At 44.7% G+C, this 15175-nt stretch overlaps 1 protein-coding gene across 6 annotated transcripts in view; it reads left to right on the plus strand.

Annotated features, from left to right (window-relative positions):
• LOC138447765 (intercellular adhesion molecule 1-like) overlaps positions 1–15175 on the plus strand; it is a 218496-nt gene that overhangs the window by 116450 nt on the left and 86871 nt on the right. For all 6 annotated transcript variants that reach the window (XM_069604100.1, XM_069604099.1, XM_069604096.1 and 3 more), the window contains one exon: positions 11319–11594. In XM_069604100.1, coding sequence (XP_069460201.1) covers positions 11319–11594 — 276 coding nt within the window. The remainder of the gene's footprint in view (positions 1–11318; positions 11595–15175) is intronic.

Below are 15175 nucleotides of genomic sequence, written 5' to 3' on the forward strand. Positions count from 1 at the left end.
TGCCACATGGAAGGAAAATTACCTACAATTACGAAATCTTTCCTAACACCTGTCGGTTCTTAAAATGTTAGTGCTTTCGAAGTTGTTGTATCTATTCAACAACATCCCAGTCTGGCTGAGCAGAACGCTGTTTAGGGAACTGCAGCTACTATGTGCGTCTGTTGTTTGCGGCATCCGAGGGGGCCATGTGGGCTGGCAGTCCATGACTAGGACATGAGAAGAGGAAGGACAGAGAGCACCTCACTTTGAGCTGTCTTTTCTAGTGGCTCAAGGACTCTATGCCTCATTCTGGGAAGAGTTTGAGAACCCCCCGCTACATAGCAGGCTTGAGGAGAGGGTGGCAGGGACACTGCCCCTGCAAACTATAATATATGTAATGGACCATAAATCTAAAGGGCCATCGAGCAAGCCTGGGGAAGGCTCTCTGAACTAACTTTGCTTCCTACACTTTCTTTCCTCTAATTATTTTCTGTCTTTCTCTTGATTTAGCTGACAATGATGAACTATAGCCAACAGAATCTCTGGCCATGGTTTCGTTTCCATTCCCATTATATTTTACAATGTTTCTGCACTGGCTCAGGCAATCCCTGACACAATACATGAAAAAAATAGATATAGTTTTATCCCACGGCTCTCATTTTGAGCCACCATTTTTCTTGAATCTCTTGAATGTAAACAAATAGATCTTCATCATCACACATTTTGCGCATGTCTGATGAATTGGAATATTGCACCTCAAGTGCTCTCCATACATCTTCCCTACAATTGTTAAACGGTGCTCTGTCATGAGTAGTATTTGGAGCTGTTACACTAAAATACCCCGCTCACTTCTAAATGTTGTCAGCCCTCTTCCCCTATGATGGCAGCAATCAAGCACGCTTTTTATGTCACCCACCGCTAGCATCATCCCTGCTGTCAGTCTTTCTAATTCATGAATCCGCTTGCCCGCTCCCGAGGTCAGGATTTGTAGCTTACATACTAAATTAATATTGTCCATTTGTGGCCATGGTATATATTGCGGCTGCCCTACCATTTGGCTAACAATTGGAATTGCGTGAACTGCATGTTCTGTCTAACTGCAGTCAGTCCCCGTGTCTTGGGTGCGACATCTGTCGAGGTAATTTTCTTCCATCCTGGTCAATTTCTAAACTATACACATAATTTGTTCTTTCTTCTAGGCAATTTGATCGCATTTTCAGGAGCTAGGATCCTTTAATAGGCTCTGCATTCTTTCTTATTCCCCCACTCCTAACCAAGTTCTTTCTCCTCCTGCTCTTAAACCTGTGGAGGAGGGTTTTGTGCAGCCTCTTCCTCCGCCTCTTCTCCATCTTCTTCCCTCTCGTCATCCATAAACATTGTATCAAAACTTTCATCACTCCCTTTATCTTCTCTTTGCTCAAACCCTAATCTCTTCAGGGGAACCATCCTATACAATCCACTCATCACTTCCTCCAATACACTCCTTCCCCCCCTCTGTGGGGACCTTACTATGCTCCTCTTTACACAGCAAACACCACTGTCCCTCCTAATTCTGTATCAATTTCCAATCCTCCTCCGCATGGCTTCTCCCTCATCTTCTTCTGGAAGGGTAAGGTTTCTGCGTATCTCACCCACTACCCTATTACGGTTTTTTAAACCACTCTCTTTCTTTCCACTACCACGTTCCTTGCCTTTCATTTTCATGGAGCATGTATCCCTTGAAAATCTCATCAATATCTTTTTGATGCTTTCCTCTGCTAATTTCCATCTGGCGTTTTATCTCCCTGTCACGTTCTTCCTCTATTTCCTTTCCTCTCTCCTTCTCTACATCCTTTTGTCTTTCGTCTTCTCATCTCTTCTCCCTTTCCCTTATTTTTCTCTTTACTTTTCCTCTTGTTCCCTTCTCTTTCTTTGTCCTCTTGTTCCCTTCTTTTTGTTTCCTCTCCCTCTCTCTATCTACCTCATGTTTCCTTTCCTTTTCCTCCTCATATATTCTTTCTGATTCTCTTTCTTTCTTTTCCTGCTCTCTTCTTTCCCTTTCCTTTTGCTTTTTCTCATCCTCTTCTTTCTCCTGTCTTTCTTTCACTTCCCTTTCTCTTTCTTTAGAGTCATCCATGTTTCTTTTGTCTAATTTAAGCAATATTTGTCCTTCCACCAACTCATTCGGGGTAATCGCTGTCTCTTCCATATTGCCCTGCCTACCTCTCTGTCTCTGAATCGCCTCCTCAGCCTCCTGTTGGTTTCGCCTGCAGCTCTCAACGTTCATTATACACATCGCGTGTGGTCACTGGATTTTGATGATTTATTTTAGCTCTGTTTATAACATCTGCACTACTGCAGGCAGGGGCGCATATGTGGACTTAGTGTACCCTGCCAGTGAATTTAGTTCTTTCAATTTATATAATTGTTGCATTTCAAAAGATGGATCGATGTTCTAGGAGGCGCTGAGGGCGCTGTCCCCTCCACTTCATGCTGCTTAAGCATCCAATTTTTCATGGGTGGCTCTTCCATCTCATCCCCATACATCTTCCACAATTCTAGAATGGCACAATTCTAGAATGGCTAATCGTTTTGTAACATTTTCCCTTTGTATGGGGCATGCAAATATGTTGTCATGTGTTAGAGCACTGATCTGGAAAAAGTGCCCTCCTGTGGCCATGGCATAAACATCCTCCCCGCTGTGCCTTTCAGCCACTGTGCATGGTATTTCCCAATTTTGGCTTTATATAGGTGTAATTCTTCACATAAATGCAGTAAAGAGTAGTGTCTCCCATGATGTCACGTCACAATATTGACTGTCGATACTTACCAAACCTTGATATAAACTCAATCCTACTCCCCTATTTACTCCTCCTTCACACTCCCCCTCCAACAATATCTTTCACTTTACTTCCACCACTTCTACTTCTTCCTCCAACGCCCCACCTTCTATGTCAAACAGAACTCGGGCAAGCAACAGAAAAACTGTCCACTCTCCGGACCAATCCCAGTAATCCAAACCACAATTTGATGTCTTCTACAATACAACAGTGTGCAAAATTCACTTTATCCACAACTAAACCACCTTACAGCAAAGGGCTGGCGCCAGCAATCACTGCACATATACGCCACAAATATAACACAATATGACTGTCTTCTTGTCACATGGCTAGCTATCCTTATCTTTTAATCATACCCCGGAAGGGGATTTGAAAACACACTCTTCCTCGGCCTTGTCTCAGGCAATCTCTTTATTATCAATAACTCATCAAAAGGTTTGGTGTGTTACCTTCTGCAACCTTTTTACAGGTATTCTGCCATGAATCAATCACCTCACAATTACCCAATATAAAAACAATTCCCTCCCCCGTTTCTGTTTTGCCAAATCAATGCTGTACTTACGTCCGTGGATCAGCCAAGGCCTTCGGTATCAATCTTCCCGCAATCAGCCGTTCTCCTTCTGGCCTGCAGGGTGCCACGCAGGGATCGGCAGGATTTTGTCTGAAGGGGGCTCCAGTCAACCTTCTCAGTTCATGTGTGATTCACCAGTCTCCACAGGTCACCTCGTAGTCTTCAGGCCAGGGAATATAGACAATCCGGGTGCGCTAGCCAACCATCCTCTAGTATCATATGTAAAGGTAGACTAAGAAACCCCAGTCTAAGCGGAACAGATAGGCCAGGAAATCCTGCACCCAATAGCGGAAATAAAGTAAATGGCAGAGCTGGCTTTATTAACAATCCACATAAAGCAGGGACAGCATATAAGCACATGAGTCTCAAAAGCTCTCCATTCTTTTAAGCATGGCAATGGTTTAACAACAGAAAATACGTCATCATTGACGTTACATTACAATCTTGGTTACGAAAACCTATGGGGTACTGGGATTGGTTTAGGAACTGTCCACATATAGAAACTATATGGTGTAATCCTTCGATTGGCTATATTTTATCTGCTGGCTACACCTGAGACCACCTCCAAATTGATAACAGAGAAAACATGTAATTTTTAAAGTCAATTATTGGCTAATGCAGGGGTCTTCAATCTGTGGCTCTCCGGATGTTTTGGACTACAGCTCCCATGATCCCCTCACCATTCACTATGCTTGCTAGTGCAAATGGAAGTTGTAGTTCACCACATCTGGAGAGCCAAAGGTTGCAGACCCCTGGGCTAATGCAACGTATTCTGGGTGGCACAGCATGAATAGTTTTCATTGGTTGGCACCTTACGTACCAGCCTTGGGAATGACAGGTCATCAACACATGAACTAAAAATGGGAGTAGGAGGTGACATGTTAAAGACCTGCGTTCATCCAATTAAATAAGACACTATCCCTTATCCCTAGGCCATGAGCCAAAATATTGCTTTGTTATTGACCGCCTTGATTCTGAGCAGTGGTCGAAGTGTATGAAAAGAAGTAGTGCAACTATGGTCCCTGATGGCCTGCCCCAGCTCCCCGCAAACCCCATCGCCACACCCCCTCCCATGCACAGTACAAACCCCCAAACGCATGCGCCTGCTGTTTAAGGGAATGTGCAGAACAGTGCACTGAAATGCAAGTTTCAACTGCTTCCTACACTTTTATTTTAAAACGAAATCATTCTGGAACGGTTTTTTATCAAAATAAAAGTATAAGAACAGTGAAACGTACTTTAAAAAAGTAGAGGAGCACCGCTCCTGCCCACTTCACCACTAATTCTGAGACCATGTGGGGAGTCGTCTTAGGTGCTGGGTCGTGTCTGTCTCGAATGAATAGGCACTGTTCTTGAATTATGGGGCACGTGTGAAGAGACCATGCGCTGAATGATCTCACCCTATATTTATTGGGATTTACCTAGTACGTACGCGATTGTTATTACTTATCCAAACACTACGGACATGGTAGATCTATTCCTGGCTACGTTAAAATGTATAATTAGCAGACACCTGGCATTCAAAGTCTGGTTGTTCTTCAATTCATCTAAGAGAAATATGTCTTGTGCCTTGGGAATCCTTATCTCATGTTCTCTTCTGGACCCTTCAAACCCTCCCTTAATTCTTCCATAACCTTGAAGAGGAGCCGCGCAGCCACTGCCTGCGCCTGCTCAAATTTGTACTTTAGTAAATTCAGCAGTTTGAGTTTTCCTTAAGCTTCGAGGCCTCTATTCATTTCAATGCCTGTCACGCCTTCCATTTTAACAAACATGGCAGCCTTTTACTGTTGCGTTTCTTGATTAGTAAATGAAATACGTATATCGTTCGTGTTGTGTTTCAGCATGTACATTGCCTGTGTTATATTCTTCGGGTCTTTATGGTGCAAGCAATATTCGGCGTGTCTAAATGCACGTTTGACTTAATGTTTGTGTTTCCTCATAGTGAGTGCATATTATGCGCGTGTGTCAGTTTAACAGTGAGCTTGTTTATTCTCGCCATTTTCAGTTACATCAGGTCCATTTCCTCCTGTATCTGTCTGGGATAAGGCTGATACGGTTGTTTTAGTGCATAGCATTTCTCACCCACGTAAGGGGCCGTAGCTATGTCGTATTCATCTGCCTGTCAACACATTGATTTCATGGGGGGAAGGCCAAGGCTGTCGACCCCCTCGCCCCAGAAACTGTTAAGATTGTCCTGTTAGTACCGAGGGAACGGAATACGAGCAGAGGTGCCACCGCAACTCCCGAGAGTAGTGATACCATTACCGTCATACTCAGTGCTTTCAACACTCAAATTCAATTAATCCGTACTTTATCTGCAAGAAGTCACTCACGCAACACAAAAGTAGAGGGGAACAAAAACGTGACTGGAATGCTGTTCACATAAACTAGTCATACACAAACACCTGTTTCAGAACAATTCCAAATGAACCTCCTTACCAATCAGCTGTGAACTCGCCGGTCGCTTTTGTACATGCGGTAAATTTATCCCCGTGAGCGTTTCCATGATTCTGAAGCACTCTGTAAAAACACAAGGGGTCCCTCAGATCTCTGTTCCTTGTGAGTACCCTCGATACCACGTCAAAATACACGGGCTCCTTATAAATCTTACCGTGTCTGAGTTCAAAGGTCGACTTTCATCACTTCCTTTGTCACTCTGAGGTCACACGCTCAACCGGAAACTTGTGTTTGTTTGTCAGGTGTAACTATGCGCCACGATATTCGGCGTCAGTGCCTTAAGTGGGGTGCTAAATCGAGGGGGGGGACTCTCATTGGGGGACATGGCCTAAGTACTAAATAGGGTATGCCCCTAAACGAGGGCTGGTTAAAAAAAGGATGGCTGGGCACACTGGCATTATTCCTTTGGTGCACTCAGCCCACAAAAGGAAGGGCTGGCGCATCAAAGGTGTGACACCAGTGCTCCCTAGCTCTCACACACAGCAGGCAGCCCTTGCATTCCAGGAGCTGCATGGTTGAAATGTTGCCTGCCTTTAATCGCGCGGCTCCTTGAGTGAAAAAGCTGCCTGCTGCATTTCTCTGTACTCAGAGACAGGAGGAGGGCTGGAGTGCCTCTGAGTACAGAAACATCAGGAAGCCCATTAAGCGAAAGGATACACGGTTAAAAGGCTGACTTCAGGTGTGAGTACTTTGGTGTGAAAAAAGAGAAAAGGAGATGCCTTTTCTTTTTTCCAGTCCTAGGTTCGGACACCTACAGGCATCTCTTTAACCGTGCAGCGTTACAGCTACACAGGCTGCCTGAGGTGTCGGCATGACTGGGTCTAGTCGGCGATGAGCCCAGGTAGGGCCCTGGCTCGCAAGACCTTTTGGGAGACTGCCAGAGCTTGCCCCGTCTAGCTCCAGTCCACTTAAAGCCCTGTTGGGCATACTAAATCATCTCCCACTTAAGTCAAGCCATTCTATTCTAAACAATCAGAAACGTTTGGCAGTGAGTCTATTGAAATATGTATATATACCAGCCTAATAGAAAAAATATATTTCGTGCCAGCGGCACAGACTTCTGCAGTCTCTCACGGTTCTCTCAAAGCATTTAGCGTGACGCTCGCCCGATTAATGTAGACCTGCCCACTCTTCCAACTCGAGAGTACTTCCTTCATATTCCATTTACTTTGTATGATTTTCCCCACGTCACTCACTTTGTGTGACATCTCTCTCATACATCTCAATAAGGGCAATAAGGGAACATCCAGTGATTGGTCTTTTCTTTCACATACTTTAGAAACGAGCATTGGCAAAGCCAGTACGTCATTAAGTAAGATTAAATATGTGAGTGGGAAGGGAGAGGTTTCTCCTGGCTATCTTGCTTCAGTAGTTCAAAGAACGGTTCTAACACAGTGGTTAATGCGATACAGTTTTCGCTTTTATTTGTGCTAGTGCTGACTTGTTCAACATTCAGTTGGTATACATTTAGTACATTTAGGTGCAATTGTGTCCCCTGTTTGTCAGCCGACACGTGTTTCGACCCATGGGTCTTTATCAAGGCTAATGTATACAGTCTGTAGCCCCCTGTGGGGTCCTGGTCCGTGGTGATGGGTGGCTGTCCTGTCGAGACAGTGGCTCCTGTTGGCCCCTGTGAGCTGGTCCGATGTGTTGGTCCGTATTGGCTCCTAGTTGAACTAGGACATCACCACGGACCAGGACCCACAGGGGCTACAGACTGTATACGTTAGCCTTGATAAAGACCCACGGGTCGAAACACGTGTCGGCTGACAACCAGGGGACACAATTGCCCCTAAATGTACTAAATGCATACCAACTGAATGTTGAACAACTCAGCATTAGCACAAATAAAGGCAAAAACTGTATCGCAATAACCACTGTGTTAGAACCGTTCTTTGAACTACTGATGCAAGATAGCCAGGAGAAAACTCTCCCTTCCTACTCAACAATTGGGGTGCTGGCTAAACCCCTACAGCTCCTGTGATCTTGCAACATATGAATCCTATTAGTATGCTTAGAAAACAACCGAGCCTAGCACAGGTTGATTCCACACCTAGAGCCAACCAGGATTCTATCTGAAGATGTGAGTGGGTGAATATGGTTGCATTAGGTGTATGGATGGGTGTGTGGGTGAATATGGTTGCATGTGTGTATGGTGCAGTGGGTGAATATGGTTGCATTAGGTGTATGGATGGGTGTGTGGGTGAATATGGTTGCATGCGTGTATGGTGCAGTGGGTGAATATGGTTGCATTAGGTGTATGGATGGGTGTGTGGGTGAATATGGTTGCATGCGTGTATGGTGCAGTGGGTGAATATGGTTGCATTAGGTGTATGGATGGGTGTGTGGGTGAATATGGTTGCATGTGTGTATGGTGCAGTGGGTGAATATGGCTGCATGAGTAGGTAGTTATGGTTGTGTGGGTAGATGCATGGATAATATAGTGATTATGGCTGAATGGATGCGTGGGTGAATATGCTTGCATGAGCGGATGGGTGCATGAGTGATCTGGGGGATATGGTTGTTATGGTTATGGTGCAATTTTGTGGCGTGAGGAATTGGCGGCTTAAGGCAATAAGTTTAGCTGTGTATGAGGTGGCCTAAGAGAGGCTGTTCACGTGTTTAGTCCTTGTTAAGTTTGCATCAAGGTGGACGCCTAGAGTTTTAACCTGCTTTAGGACTGGGATAGCTGTTCCATCAATGTTGATTGCAGAGTAATCAGCATCGAGGGCATTGATTTTGGCCGGAGAGCCCACAATGAGAATCTCTGTCTTCTCATCATTAAGGCAAAGGCTGTTAATAGCCATCCAATTTTGAATTATCGCATATATTTTGTTAATCATTATGGTATCCTGTTCGTAATCCTCGGTTATGGGAATTAGGATCTGTGGTCGCATGCATGCATGGTGCTACGAAAAAGCCTGTGCACCCAAAGGCCTGAGTCTCTGCCGCCTGCCGCCAGTGTGAGCCCTCTCCACACCTCCTGCTGCATCTCTCACTATTCTTCAATTATCATTTCCCTATATTCTGCCCGAATTCCTGAGATGGCGTCACGAGAATGCGTCCTGACTTCTGCTAGTTTATCAGTCAGATTCATTTCGGCCATTTTTAAAAATCAGAAGAGGGCCAGTGTCCGAGGCCAAAATGGCCTTGATGTGTGCGAAGTGCTTCCCAACTTCTTTCACGTCATGAAATCTTTATAGAGAAGACACATATCTATCCCGTGCTACACCTTTTAGAATTTCTGGCTCATCGGTTTGGGCTAGTAGGTGTCGCTGGCGACGTCGATAAGCCGAAACTATTGCGTTGGAGTACAGATAAGGAGGGATGGCATATGAGGAGGGAGACCTAGGCCGCGATCCACCCAGGGTTTCCCGGTGGGATTGCACCATTATAAAATGCTTCTGTGAATCAAGCCCACAGCTTGTAGGTGTGGTTTGGTTATGTGCCCCCCCATTGCCTGCCCAGGGCCATGCTAATCCCTATGGCCATTCCCACACAATCCTGCCTCTGTCTGCCCGAAACACCTCCTCAGGGGAACTCGTTCAAGCCTTACCATCCGGCTTTGCATTCAAAGTGCCCGCCAGTGTACGTTCAAAGCAGTCTTCCAAGAGCTAATGACTTAATTAATGTATTGTTTGCCTGTTAGGGCTTATTCAGCAAGTAAAATACTGTTTCGAAGCACCCACAGGGCAAAGGGAGGGAGCAAGGGAGTAAAACACATTACAAAACACAATATTTAAGAGCAGTGCGTGGAAAAAAGGAAAAATGCCTTGTGAGTCTTCAGACCGTGCACGTTTTTGGAGTTGTAAATAAGCTACTTGTGTAATAAAAATGTTTTACCAGGCCTTCATTCAGCCACTAGATGGATAAACACTCTGTGCGTCCTTCAATGAAGTCCTGTTAAAAACAAACATTGGCAAAGCCACTGAAGTCCTTTTTCAAACAAGCATTGTCAAAGCCAACATTTTTGGCTTGTTCATAAGATTTAAGCTTTTGGCTGGCACTGCTATTAGTTGCGCTAGTAGTTGCGCCATTTCACACTTGCTACCAACAACGGGTAGTTAATACTACTATGGCTGTGCCTGGCGAGTGCCTTTCCCGTGCCTTCACAAAAGCCCAAACTGATGGCGTTACCAATGCTTATTTTTAGTTTATTGTGGGTATGGCCACCAGGGCAAGAAGGCTTCTGTCTCTACCCACAAGTGGTGGATTTAGCAATCTGCTTAGCCCAGGGGTCTGCCACCTGTGGCTTCCCGATGTGTGCACTTCAATTCCCATGACCCCTCACATTTGACTATGCTGGGAGGGAATGATGGGAGTTGTAGCCCAAAACAGCTGCTGAGCCAAAGGTTACATACTCCTGCCCTATGATAATGCCCAGATGCCCCGATTATCTACCAATAATATTCCCCAGTGCAGTCCCTAGCCCCCTACCCCCTCACTCCTGTTGGCTGTAGCGCTTGATCATGGGCGAGACTGCTTGTGAGGTCCCCAGGCAGGGCCAAAGAGGGGCAAGAGCTCCAATTCTTTCTTTATTTTATATTTCTAGTTGACGCAGCAAGAAGTACTTCTGTGTAGTAAAGAAGAGCAGTACTCTCCCTTCTTGCTTCTCTACTCTTTTTGACTGCTTACTGTCTGTTCTCTCCTCCTCTCCCTTTCTCCCTTTTCCTATCTCCTCCCCACCTCCCCTTACTTTCTTCATTGCACTTACTGTATCAGAATTCTCCCTAGACCTAGTATGATAGCAACCTCGTCTGCCTCCTCCCCCCTCCCCTTATTTGTTTACTTCCCCTCCCGTCCTCTAGCACTATCTGAAATGTCTTCAGGCCTAGTATGATAGTGGCTTGTTTTGTTCCTCCTCTCCCTTTCTCCACCCCTCTCCCTCACCTTTTGTTTTTCTCCAAGTCTACCAGAAATATCGTCAGGCCTAGTACGGTAGTCGCCTGTCTGTTTCCATTTCCTTCCCACTCTCCCCCTCCCTTCCTTATCTATGTTTTAGCTCTTGCACTATCTGAAATGTCGTCAGGCCGAGTACTATAGTTAATTTCACATCCTTACTGTTCATGGCCTGTAAGAATGTTATTGTATTTTCCCTTGTTCCCTCCCTTGCCTTGAAGCACTTTGAAACACATTGTGTATAGGCGCTATATAAATAAACTATCATATCATATCATACTAGTAATTAAGTAGGACATTACCAAGAATATACTTTCTTTTTCTAGATTTTCTGTCAGATGGCTTAGGGATGTTGACCTCTTTTCTATAGCGCCATGATACCTTCGGGTGACCGTGCGCTCTATAAATGCGCATTAACAATACATATATATATATATGAATAATAGCAATACAGTTCCTCAAAGCGTCCCTACACATGTTGCATTGCCATGGAGACACAATTAACATTATAAAACCCACTGCCAGCTGTTTAATTATATTGTACAACATCATTGCATATCCTGCTGGTGTAATTATTCACGTTTCTGTTACAGGATTTCTGGGGGAGCCCAAGCTCTGGGTTCCGGAATTCTTGGAGTTGGGCGGCACTGCCAAGGCTGTGTGTGAAATTCCCAACCTCCCCAACTCTGGAGGCATGGTCCTGTCCATGCTCCTCGACGGTGCAAAACTGGAGACCACACAAACAAGAAGTAATGGCAGCCAGATTGCACAAGCGACAATACCCCCGAGACCACCTGGGCAATATGTTGTGGAGTGCTCAGCAAACAGCGGCAACAAAGAAAGAGCGCTGGCTAACATTACAGTTTATAGTGAGTACCTTCTGCGTATGCCTCTGCACTCTGGGATTTGTAGAGGGTGTCATGCCCAACTTGACTGTGACTTTCACTACCTGTTGTGGGGTGGACATGGACTTTAATGGAGGGCTCTGGGCAGCTCGGCTGAAAGCCATTCGCACCCCAAAGTTCATCCGGGGTGTAAATGTTTGTTCGTTTTGCCTCGGGAGACTGGCGCCGCTTGCGCAGCAAATCTCCCAAGGAGAAACGAAGAAAAGCTGGCCCCCGCCATAGGGAAAAGGGAGGAAGTCCCTTTTCCATTTCTATGACGACCGGTAGGAGCGCCGGGACCAGAGCCCAAAGCTCAGCTGGTAAGTGGGGAGGTAGGGAGGAGGGAGGTAGGGAGGAGGTGGGAAATGGGTAAGGACTGTATTGGGGGGAGGTGGGGAGACAAGACGGAGAGGCTCCTTGCTCACTACATAAAATTAAATGGCGCCACCCGGCGAAGGGCATCAGATGGCTGGAAGCCGCAGGCGGAGATTGTGTATTCTCACCCGCTGTACCAAACACCTGATTCGCTAAGCACCCTTCCCCAGGTGCGAATGTTAATTCAGCCAATGGATGATGTGCTGTTTATCCAGATATGAGCTCCTGCTTCTTGTCTAATTCTTTCACCTTCTCAATGAGTTCATACTCTCCCAGCGCTTTGTCCACTGGCTGGGATCAGGATAATTAACATGCACCATCTTCGGCCAACAAAGAGGATCTGCTAGTTGTCAAACAGTAATGGACCGAATGATGGCCCCTTGCCAGACTGGCTATTTTCTCAGATAGGCTCCTCTCACTGCTAAGCCCATCTAAATGCCACCGAGCACAGGCACCGATGAAGTAGCTTGGGTTTAAAGTTGGAAGTGGTGGGCTGCTGCCTATTGGAGCATAGGCCGGTAAAGTCACTCCACGTCTTTTAACAAAGAAAGAAAGGGCCGGAGGATAGGTCAGGTGCAGCTCATGAGTCGCGGAAGCAAGACATCGCAGAGCAACACAGGTTTGAATCCTGGTCCTGCGCTTACGGACTGGTATCCGATGTGCATACAAAAAGATTAATATTCAAACCTTCCTTGGTCTTTTGGGATATTTTAGGCAGTTTATCTCAAACTTCTTTTCCGTGGAAGCCTCTTTGACCATCAAGCTAATAAAATCCCTGTCCTCCCGCCTGTTTTCCCCCTTCTAGTCTTTCTATTTCTCCTACTGCAGGCAATCTTGGTCTTTATCTGGACTCTAATCTTTCTTTTATCCATCATATTTCCCTCACATCCCATTCTTGTCGCTTTCATCTTTATAATATTCGGAAAGTTCGCTCCTCTCTTTCAATGCGACTAAACTTCTTATCTCTTCTCTTATTTCCTCCCAACTCTTCTATTGTTCTGTCACGCTCTTTGGTCTCCCTTCCTATCGCCTTGCTCCTTTGAAATCAATCTACCATTCCTCTGTTCATGTACTTTGTCTTCTCTCCTACCGTAATTCTATCTCAGCATCGCTTGCATCTCTTGGATGGTTACCTTTTCATTCCCGACTTAAATTTCATTTTTTGTGCTTAGTCTTTAAATCTCTTTATGGGCTAGCTCCGGACTATCTTGCTGCTCTCCTGTCCTTTTAGGTTGTAGGTCATAGTACCGAATCAAAAAGATCGAATGACAAAAGGGTCGAGTCAATTCGACCAAAAAAAAGGATCGAAAACATTTTCTTCCCCCGTTTTTGGTGTAAAAACACTGTTTTAAAGCTAAACTAGAGCAAAAAAAAAATACATTTAAAAAATGTTTTCGATCCTTTGGTTTTCGGTCGAATGCACTCTCACCTTTTGCATTCGATCCTTTTGTTTTCAAGACTTTAAGTGGACACGTCCTTTTATACTCCTTCTCGCTCTCTTCGCTCCTCCTGTCTCTTTGGGTTGACTGTCCTCCGTCCCCCATGTGCCCAGTCCCGTTTTCGTTCCTTCCAGCTTCTTGCTCCTCTTCATTGGAACATTCTTCCTCTGTCTCTTCAGTCTATCACGGTCTACTCTCTCGTTCGTGTCTCTTTGACATCATCTTCTTCACTGTGCATGATTGTTCGCTTTCAGAATTGATATTTGATTTACTTTATAGTTAATTATTTTTGTACCGTTGGTTTTAACTTTGTGCAGCGCTTTGGACAAAAGTGCTATATAAGACTCAATAAAATACAAATACAAATCCCATTCCAACGTCGTATAGCCTTTGAAAACATTAACGCCCGAAGTTTCGACTACAAAACAGATGCGTTCCTTGTGGGTACAGGGACAGGTTTGTGTGAAGTTCAAAATGGCAAAGAAAAACAATTCTATGTATTAGTAGGAGACTCTTTCCCAGAGGAAATAGTTATCCTATGCTTGAATTGGATTGTTCTGGCAGTGATATGGGCTGTATATAGTTTATGGTATTGCTTATAACAGATCACACCCCTGTGGCATGGATGTCTAGAAACATAGACACAGATCTCTGAATCTTTGTTCTAGAGCTCTAGCCCTATTAAGTTACATTAACACTCGGGGCAGGAGGCACCTACAATCAGATTCCGCAGAACGCGGGCTGAAATCTCAGCCCGTGTTCTACAGAAACTGCAGGCTGAATCCCCGCCGCAGGCCATCATTTTTTTTAATTTACCCCTAATCCTTATCTCCACTTACCATTTGGTGGCGGCGGCATTGGTCTCCAACTGCTGCTGCTCCCCACCGTCCTCAACGCTCCGGATGGCCGCCATGGAAAGGGAAGTCTTCCCTTTCCATGGCGGCCATCTTATGAAAGTATTTTCCTTTGTTCAATGGGATGCACGCGGTGTATTTCTTTGGTAACCCAGACTGCTAATGGCCTTAACACCCGGTCCAGACCACCAGATTGGGTGTTAACGCCATAGTAGAACACCTGGCTGGGGTCAAAACAGACCAACGTGACTAGTCTGGTCAACTCTATGAAATATTTCACTAATGAGAGATTAATTATCTCATAGGGTTATTGTTTTGAAAACAAATGCATTGTTATCTAAATTGCCAATGGTTCACATGAAATTGTTCAATTTTTGAATTGCTAGAGCTAATAAATCTATAAGATCACATTGGAAAAACTCACGGTAGGCGTGGATACGTTTTACTAAACGTGAGGCTCGCTCGCTACTTAAACTTGCAAATAATTCCCAGAAGTCCTTTTCAGAATGTTGGATTCCAGTTGAAAATGATCTTTCTACCGTGGGTAGCACTGGTGCATCTGAGGTCCACACTGTTCACCTTGATAAATAGGGGTGCTGCTAAATACCATTTATTTGGCCTTAATTAGATGTTAATTATGGTCAAATGTATTTACGAGTTCAATTAATATTATACATAACTAACACAAATAATTATTGGTAACTGTTGTTTTCCTTTCATAAATGGTGCCCCTATTTCCAGTAGTGTGTTGTATTTGTAATGTAGGTGTGTACTTAGGTTTTTGTGGTGTACCTTGATGCTACCCTATTCCTCTGTATAACTTTTGTCCCTGATTTCTAATAGTTTGTCTTCTGTTTAATGTTTAAAATTCAGTAAAACACTTTTGAACTGAGAAAAA

This window comes from Ambystoma mexicanum, chromosome 3q (genome assembly GCF_040938575.1).
Source record: "Ambystoma mexicanum isolate Mex_15411 chromosome 3q, UKY_AmexF1_1, whole genome shotgun sequence".
In the NCBI taxonomy this organism is placed as follows: domain Eukaryota; kingdom Metazoa; phylum Chordata; class Amphibia; order Caudata; family Ambystomatidae; genus Ambystoma; species Ambystoma mexicanum.